Source organism: Heterocephalus glaber, unplaced genomic scaffold, assembly GCF_053883595.1.
Source record: "Heterocephalus glaber isolate CG9 unplaced genomic scaffold, H.glaber_assembly_v1.0 deba00000937, whole genome shotgun sequence".
Classification (NCBI taxonomy): Eukaryota; Metazoa; Chordata; class Mammalia; order Rodentia; family Bathyergidae; genus Heterocephalus; species Heterocephalus glaber.
Window position 1 is genome coordinate 4,085,718 of NW_028258173.1, and position 8,697 is coordinate 4,094,414.

Consider the following 8,697-nt stretch of genomic DNA (forward strand, 5'->3'; position numbering starts at 1 on the left):
GTGTGTGTGTGTGTGTGTGTGTGTGTGTTTAAGAAGGGAGGAGGGCCGGGGATTTGGCTCAGTGGTTTCGCTGCCTGCTGCGCAAGCCCAAGGACCTGAGTTCGATCCCTGGTACCAAAAAAAAAAAAAGAAGGGAGATCTGTGTTAGCTTTTCTTCACTATAACAATTGCAGGAGATAAATTACAAGAAAGAAAGTTAATTGTGGCTCCAAGCTTCAGAGGCCTTAGTCCATGATCAGTCAGCCCCGTTGCTTCTGGGCCTGCAGCACATTGCCCCATGGAGCTTTGAGGGACACCTAAGATTCAGACTATAGCAATATGTCACCTCAGTGCTTAGGAAGCCCCTAGTAGGAACCCAGGGGGAGAAAGGCTTTCTCGGGAATAGTGGCTTCATCTTCAGAGTGCCAAGTTGAGAGTCCAGGCAGAGGTGCTGATGCGCACGCCCTCCACGTGCTGTGGGCCGTACTGCCGGGTGGTCTCCGCAAAGGCCAGACGCGAGTAGCTGATGTACACACTGACCCCTGCCAGGGTCAGGGCACCTGGGGAGACAGGGGGCAGGGAAGCCACTCCCAGGGGTCCTGCAGACAGCCTTGGGGTCCCCATGGAGGCAGCTTCCCACCCTGTGCCCCCTCCTGGTCAGCCCTGGTGTCCCCCTGGCCCTTCCAGACACCTCCTTGTCCCTGGGGTCAGGGAGATGGCGGCGCTGAGGTTTGGGAGGCTCACCCCACAGTCCCCTTTGCAAACAGCTCCACCTGTGCCCCCAACACAACTGGGCAGCAGCAGCAGTGATGGATTTAATTTGGGGAATGGAGAGGCAGGGAGAAGAGGCACCTTGCATAGGACCACCTTGGCCCTCAGGGGTCCTCAGGGACTGAGGGGCAGGCAGGTGGCACGCCCTCCCTGCAGGTCCTCTCCAGCTCCAGCTGCCTCCATCGACCCGAGCAGAAAGGCGCAGAGTAAACCCCTAAGCCAGGAGCCCCTTCCACACCCCTCAACTCTCCTGGGGGACGGGGACCCAGGCTAAGCTCACAGCAACCCCTTTCCCACCCAGCTCTCCTGAAGTACATTTCCAGGGCGGGCTCTGCAGCCTGCTGGACAACCTCAGTGGGTGTGTCCCTCCAGGCCCTGCCACCCCATGTATCCCTCACGATCCCTCCCGTCTCAGGGAAGGACCCCACCCGTCCCCTCCCCCTTCTTACAGCACTGAGAGGGTGAGCTGGCCTCGGCCAGGTCCCTCTGGTGTGACTTCGCTGACCAAGCCCTCTGCCCCTCTGTCCACAGCAGACCCTCAGCACTGCAAGCCCAGCGCAGGGCCCACCAGGGCCTTCGAGTGGCTCCTGAGAGGGATGTGCACCCTGCCTAGGCCCTGAGCAAGGGGGCTGGGGGCGTCCCTCAGGCCAGCTGACCCCCAGGTCCTTACCCGCTCCAGTCTCCTCCACCCCCGACCCTGGCCAGGCCACTGGAGCCCTGCAGGCCTCCCCAGCAGCTCCCTCCAGCCCTTTGCCCCACTCAGCACCTTTGCCTCAAGCACAGTGCGGAGGCTTCCTGTCACCATGAGGTTTCCTGGTTACAATGCCAACCCAATTACTCCTCTTGGTGGCTCCCCAAGGTCCTCTTAACTGGATTTTGGACTCTCGAAGTCTCCCAGATCAGGTTGAGAGTGGACACTGATCGCGCCTGATCTCATGCTCCAGAGGAGACCCTGACTTCATGTTGGGATCATAAGCAAGCCTACGCGTCCCCAGTCTTGGCTCCCGGGCCAGCATGCCCCTCCTCTCAGAGGTCTCCCAAAGGGCCCAGCATTCATTCCCTGGGGAGGGACGCAGCCCTGCCCAGGGGGAGGCCCCAGCCCTGGTGGTCACGAGAGAAGAGCTGTTCTGAGACACCAGACCCAGCTCAGGCCTGGCCCCAAATGTCAGGGGCCACGGGGACTGACCCTTGGGGGACACCGGCCCACTTCAGGGAGAGTGCAGGGAACTGGGTGGCTGGGCTGACAGTGCCTGGCAGTGGAGGGGACCCAGGACAAACGCCCATCTGGCCTTGGAGAATCTGAAGTGCTCAGAGGCTCAAACTTCTCACCTGTGAAGGTGGCGCTGCAGAGCCCCTGGGGACACAGACCAGGCCGGCACAGTTGGCCGCTGTACTACGCGAGTCACAGCCTCCTGGCTGGGGACACTGTCAAGGACTCTGACGCCCTCCCCTCCATGCCCCCACACCTCCCAGGACAGTCCAGGAACAAGAGAAGAGAGGCTGGGGCTGCACTCATGCCCCTCAGGGCCACCCAGCCAGCAGAGCAGGTTCTAGACTCACTATGGAGATCCTCCGGCCTCCCAAGTCAAAAGGTCCAGCCTGGCACTCCTGGGTCCAGGCCCAGCCAGAGGCATTGCTGCTAGAAAGGCCAGGGACCCAGGGTCCCTCTGTCCCCAGGAGGTACTTCTGTCCCCAGGGCACCACTATCCCAAGGGGCACCTCTAGCCCCAGGAGACCCAGGCTCAGTGTAGCCCAAGCGGAGCAGAGCGTGTGAGCCAGGGGTGCAGGAGAAGCAGGGCCCCACTCCCAGGATCCCCCAGCACCCCAGACTCAGCCCCCAGCAAGAAGTAGCAGCTGGTGAGGAGCAGCAGAGGGATGCTCTGGGCCAGGGAGCTGAGCAGGCCACAGACCCAGCCACACACAACGAGGACCAAGCTCAGGAGCAGGACCACCATGACAGTGCGGTGCAGTGCTGCAGAAGAGGGGCCTCAGGTGCAGGTGGACAGGACCCCTGCCCCCAAGGGTGGGAGCAAGCCTGATGCTCCACCTGCTCAGGCCAAGGAGGATGGGGGGTGGGGTGTGTGAGAGAGAGAGAGAGAGAGAGAGAGAGAGAGAGAGAGAGAGAGAGCCCTGTCACCATGGTAACCACCAGACCCTCCCTGTGGCCACCTCTGGTGTAGCATAGGCTTCCTGAGGCAAGGATGAGGGAGCTTCCCCAGTGCCCTCCCCACCCCACCCGCAGGCCTCCCTGGGACAGCAGTCACATGGCCACCAACCCTCTAGGTGGGCCATTACCAATGAAAGGGAAATGAGGCACGGGAATGCCAGGATAGGCTGGGAGTCAGTGGGGCACCCGTGGTCAGGACCCAACAGCAGAGCAGAGAGGAGCTACAGGTGGACATGTCCTCTGGGAATCACAGGGCCACAGGAAGTGGTTCTGTGGGGCTGGGGTGGGGTGGCTCAGGTCCCAGCCCTGCCTGAAGAGTCAGGAAGGATGAGGAGGAGGTGTGGCCCCAGGACTCACAGAGGAGCCGCTGCACCGAGGGGAAGGCGTCCAGGCCCTCACTGGCGAAAGGGTTGATGAGGGGGACACAGCTGTTCTGCCCTGCAAAGCCAAAGTGCGAAGCAGAGGCTGGATGCCAGGGCCCCCCGCAGCCCCAGAGCCACAGGGGCACGGAGAAGCCATGGGCCCTGCGGACTCAGGCTCAGGCCTCCAAATGGCATCAGAGGCCCAAGACCTCTCATTTGGTTGGAGGTGCATTTACAAGCTCAGGGATTCTAGAGGCTCCCCCGGGGATGCTCTGGGGTCCCCATAACACTCTCATAGAGAGGCCAGTCTTGGCCTTCATACCAAAAAGGGGCACAAAGTGGGCTTGCCTGGAAGGCTCAGCCCCGAGAACCTTCCAGACTCACACTGTGTGAGCTTTCGGATTCACACACATGCACACCCATCTATGCACATGCGTGTGTGCACACACCTCAGGAGGCGCTGGTGAACAGCCAAGTCTTTCCACCACTGTACACTCGCTGTGCACAGGTGGCACTCACAATCACAGGCTCTCACACACACTCTCGTGCTCATGTACTCACACATCAGCCTATGCTCACACACTCCACACTCACTCACACACACCTCCACATGTGGACTCACACTCACACATATCACACACTCACACAGCTCCTGGTGACCCGGGCAGGTGGGAGGGAGCTGGGGCTGGGTGGTAATGAGGGAAAACCACCCTGGGTCACCGGGATGAAGGTCGGGGCCCCACGCCGCCCACCTGAACCCCACAGACCCCCTGCTGCGCCCGAGCAGAGCAGCCCGTGGCAGGAACAGAGACGCCCGGGAGCTGGGCAGCACCACACACACCTTCCCCGGGAGGTCTGTTTCTCCCCTTCTGATGCTGCCCCTTGGGGGTTAAGTGAGGGACAAGGTCCCCAGTTACCCGCTGTGAGTGGCAGGGCGCCCTGGTCTGGGGTTAGCCCCACCCCACCCCGCGATGCGCTGTCGGGCTTCTGCACAGGGCTGGTGGGCCCGCCCCTCCCCCGTCCGCCCAGTCCCCCCAGCAGTTGAGTGGGGAGGCGCACTGGGGAAGGGGCCGACACCAGAGGGCGAACCCAGGTGGGGCAGGACTCCGGGAGGAAGGGCCTGGGGGAGGCCCTCCCCCACCTTCCTCGCCTCCCTCACCTTCGCTGGTGAGTCAGAGGCCGGAGTGCGAGGACAGCCGCTCAGCGCCGCCGCCGCGCTCGCCGGTGTCCGGTGTCCGCCACCTCCCGGAGGTACCAGAAGTCGCTGGCGACCGCGGCGGCCAGCAGCGCGAAGCTGAGCAGCGCGCCCAGGCCCGCGGCCAGGAACAAGGCGCCCAGCCGCGGGGGCTGGGGGCGCGGGGCGGGGCGGGGCGCGCCGGGCAGGGCAGGGGGAGGGCAAGTCGGCGGGGTCCCGAGAGCCGCGGAGAGGGCCGGGAATGCAGGGAGCCAGGAGGCCGGGAGATGCTGGGTCGCAGGGGCTGGAGGGCGCAGCAGAGTGGGGGATGGCCATGGGTCGGGGAGCGTAGGGAGCGGGAGCCAGAGAGCGCGGCTGGAGCGGAGTTTGGGCAGTCGGGAGCCGCGGGGGTCGGCTCCGGCTCCGGCTCCAAGGAGCGAGGAGGCTGGGCTCAGAGCAGGGGTCGCCTGGAGACCCAGGGTCGGGAGTGGAGGGGAGAGGCAGCGCCAGCGGCTGGGGCAGGCTGGGGAGGCGCGGCGGCTGGAGGCTCTGCGCACGGCCCCAGACTTCTGCGCAGGGCTGGGCGCGCGGTGCCCCGGGGGTCGCAGGAGGATCGATGCCACCTGAGAAAGAAGGAAAGAAGTCTCGGACCCTCAGGCAGCAGAGGAGCTGCAGGCCTGGGTTCAAACCCTGGCGTCCCCAGAGCTGGTCACAGATCCCTGGTTAGTTTCTGATCTCCCTAAACCTCTGCTTTTCCGCAAACAGTGCCTGCCTGGCTGGGCTGCGCAGAGCTTGAGGATGGTGAAGGGTGAGCTGAGACTGGCCCGGGAAGAAGCCCCGCCACTGCTGACCACACTGGGGAAGCACGGGGAGGGGAGGCAGACCAGCCTCAGGCGGCAGTGGCTGCTGGCTGGCCCCGGATCCTGGCCTTAATCAGGCTGGATCAGTGGAGTGTGGCAGGGTTGGGGCTGTAGAAGGAAAGTGTTACTTCAGACTGGGCTTTCTTTTCTTTTCTTTTCTTGGCACCGGGAATTGAATCCTGGGGTGCTCTAACACTGAGTTGCATCCCCAGCCCTTTTTATTTGGAGACAGGGTTGCTAAGTTGCCCGGCTGGCCTTGAACTTGCCTTCCTCCCCCCTCTGCCTCTGAGTAGCTGGGATCACAGGTGTATGGCACATCTGGCCAGATTATTTCATAATCACAAATGCCACATCTGGCCAGCCAGTGGACCTGTCCAGCCACTCAGCATGCATAAGGCACCTGCTAGGACAGGTATCTGGAGCACTGGGCACGGAGGCAGAAGAGCCAGAGGCCCCATCAGGTGTGGGCTCTGATGAGGAGCTGTGCTTGGCTGTGCTGGGCAGCCGCCACCGGGAGGCTTCCTGAGTAGTCCCTGGCTGGCTGGAGTCTGCAGAGAGCATGGAGGTCTGACGGCCTCAGACTGTGGTCTTCAGTGCAGCAGCTTCCTTACAGCTGACCCAAGCCTCTCAGAGAATGTTTGGGCCAGTTTTTCTCTGCTAGGCTCTGGTTGGTTTGAGGTACATAGTGATTAAGTAAAAGCAATCCTGTTATTGAAACAGTATTTCACATGGAATGCAGACAGAACAGCATAGAGCTATTTGGTATTTCATAGGCTGCTCATCTTTCTGCACACTGCAGCAGACTGTCTGCAAGCTGTGTCAGTGGAGGTGCCCACTGTGCCTGCCTGCGTCCTTCAGCTGGCACTGCCCTGCCCACACCCCTGCTCTGGGAGCCCATGACAGCCATGAGCCCACTGGGCCTAAAGGTAGGATTCACGGGGTGCTTGGGGAGCTGCAGGGCCTTCCTGGCCCCAAACTCTGATTAAAGCTGGGGAGAGAACCACAAACTCTGAAAAGTTGAGTTCATTCTTAGTAGTTCCTCCACAGTAAAGCAATATAAAAGGGTCAGTATTGCTTTGTTTGGGTTGATGCCTCCTCTTGTGTGTGTCTAAGGTCCAAACTGGTGAGAGAGGAGAATCATGAGTTCAAGGCCAGCCTGGGCTACATAGAGTTCAAGGCAAACCTTGAATACGCAGCAAGACTGTCTCAAACAGAACAAAACAAAGTAGATGTGAATTGGCCACCTCAAAGGGAAAATTAGAAGTCTGTTTGGACTCTCCAGTAAGCTCCCTCCCCTTGAGCTGAGCTGGTTTGAAAGGGTTTTTTGGGGGAGGGGTTTTGTTTTTTTAGTCTTTTGCAGTACCAGGGATTGAACCACACAAGGGATGCACCACTGAGCTACATTCCCAGCTCTACTCTGAGGCAGAGTCTAAGTTGCCAAGGGTGGCCTTGAACTTGTAATGTTCTTGCCTCAGCCTCCAAGTAGCCAGCATTATAGGTGTGCACCACTGCTCTCAGCTTGGATTTCTGTAATCGCACCCACTGCCGCTTAAGTGGGACAGGATACAGCTGTCAGAGCCAACGCCAACCACTGGGACCTCAAGGCCACCGCTACCCAGAGGGAGGTTTCAGCAAGAGGCATCTGACCCACACATCTCTAGAGAAGGGAGGGATGCCTATTTCCTCAGGCCAGCTTAATCCAGCCACGCTTTCAAGCCTGGGTTCTGTGTTTAAAACCAGATGTGCAGCTGGAGCCACTTACTGTTCCTTAGGCAGCAGAGGGGCTGTCTGATGAATTCTGCCAGTGTACTTCCTTTGAGATGGACCCATATTGCATCAGCCCAGTCTGAAGAGGTACTGCTTTAGCATCACCCTTATCTCATTATCCACCCTGCTTTCATCGGCCTGGCTTCTGCACTGAGAGGACCCTAAACCTTCTGGCTGGCAGAGCTGCTTCAAAGCCAGCGTGAGACCACTGCTGAAATTGGGGGCAGGATTGGGCTTCCGGTGGGAGACATTCCGATTTTACATGACAAAAATAAGGCTGCATCCAAGTCTCTGTTTTCAAGCCCACGTTTAACTACTTCCTGTCAGTGGCTGAGGGCAGGAGGCTGGCTCCGGGGATGGCCATCTGGCCGACAAGCGTTGGGGCCCAGGCTGATGACAGTGGCTGCTGCCTCCAACACAAACACAGGATGGAGGAAGTAGCTGGAACTGTGGGCTAAATTACTCTCTGGGCAGCTACTAATTTCACTGCACCTGGCCACTGTTCTCCAATAGAAAATGAACCTCACTAAACTACCACCCCAACAGGTCAATTCATCCCCTCAGGCGCTTCACAAAGCTAGTGTATACTGGCAGGTGCAAGGCGCTGGTCTTGCCAGAAGCTGCTATCTGAAATGGTTTTCGAATGGTAGGGGTGGTAGGCTGGAACACACGCTGTCTCGTTTTACAGGGACAGCCAGTATGCTCTGGGAAACAAGGCTGTGACAAGAGGTAGTCAAATCGAGGGTAGTAGCATTGCAGGCAGAATCTGCAGGTCTGTAAGGTTGGGCACAGCTGCCCTGGCTCCCCACACCTGTCAGGGAAGCAGGGAGGCCTCAATGCTGTGTCCTTCCCCTAGCCCAGAGCACACACTGCCTGAGTACCTGTTCCTGCCCAGTCTTCCTACTAGGGCTACAGAAGTGTCTGCAATTCCTTTTCTTGTTGCCACTCAAGGCAGTTATTCCACCTCCTCAGTAACTCCTGTGCACACAAACCCAGCTTAGGACTATTGTTTTTTGGGGGGTTTTTTGGTACCGGGGATTGAACTCGGGTCCTTGCGCTTTCGAGGCAGGCGGCAGAACCACTGAGCTAAATCCCCAGCCCTGGGCCTAACTATTGTTGGCCTTTATCCCCCACCTTTCAAAAAAGGAGAAAGCCCAGCAGGGTGGTGCACCGCTGTAATCCCAGCATGTGGGCGTCTGAGGCCAGAGGATCACTGTGAGTTCAAGGGCAGCCTGAGCTATTTAGTGAGACCCTTTCTCAAAAAAAAAAAAAAAAAAGAAAGAAAAGGAAACTGGGCTCCATGCAGGGGATGTCTCTCAGGGTTTAATTCCTGGGTGTGACACCTGACTTTCAGAGATATCAGAGCAAATGAATGGATAAATGTCACAACTGTGGGATTAGCTGGAGCAGCCCTGAAGGCCAAGCCCCCCAGGATGGCCCCACCTACCTGAAGACACACAAGTATAGCAGGCAGAGCCAAGCAGGGACCTGCAGCTCAGCTGGTTCTCTGCCTGGTTCAGATTTACCCACACCAGACAGGAAGTCCTTCGTGGCGGCAAGACTCTCAGGGGAGACTGGCTGCCTGACTTGCTGGTTCTCGGCCTGGACCTTGGACAT

General features: G+C 59.3%; 1 protein-coding gene across 1 annotated transcript; it reads right to left on the bottom strand.

Annotated features, from left to right (window-relative positions):
- Positions 1 to 15: 15 nt before the first annotated feature.
- Positions 16 to 8,697, bottom strand: Tmem235 (transmembrane protein 235). Its single transcript, XM_087208153.1, is given in 8 exon segments — positions 16 to 539; positions 2,555 to 2,722; positions 3,275 to 3,355; positions 4,439 to 4,494; positions 4,496 to 5,105; positions 5,226 to 5,308; positions 5,714 to 5,861; positions 8,607 to 8,697. Coding segments are annotated over 8 exon segments (1,380 nt in total). The 3' UTR covers positions 16 to 396.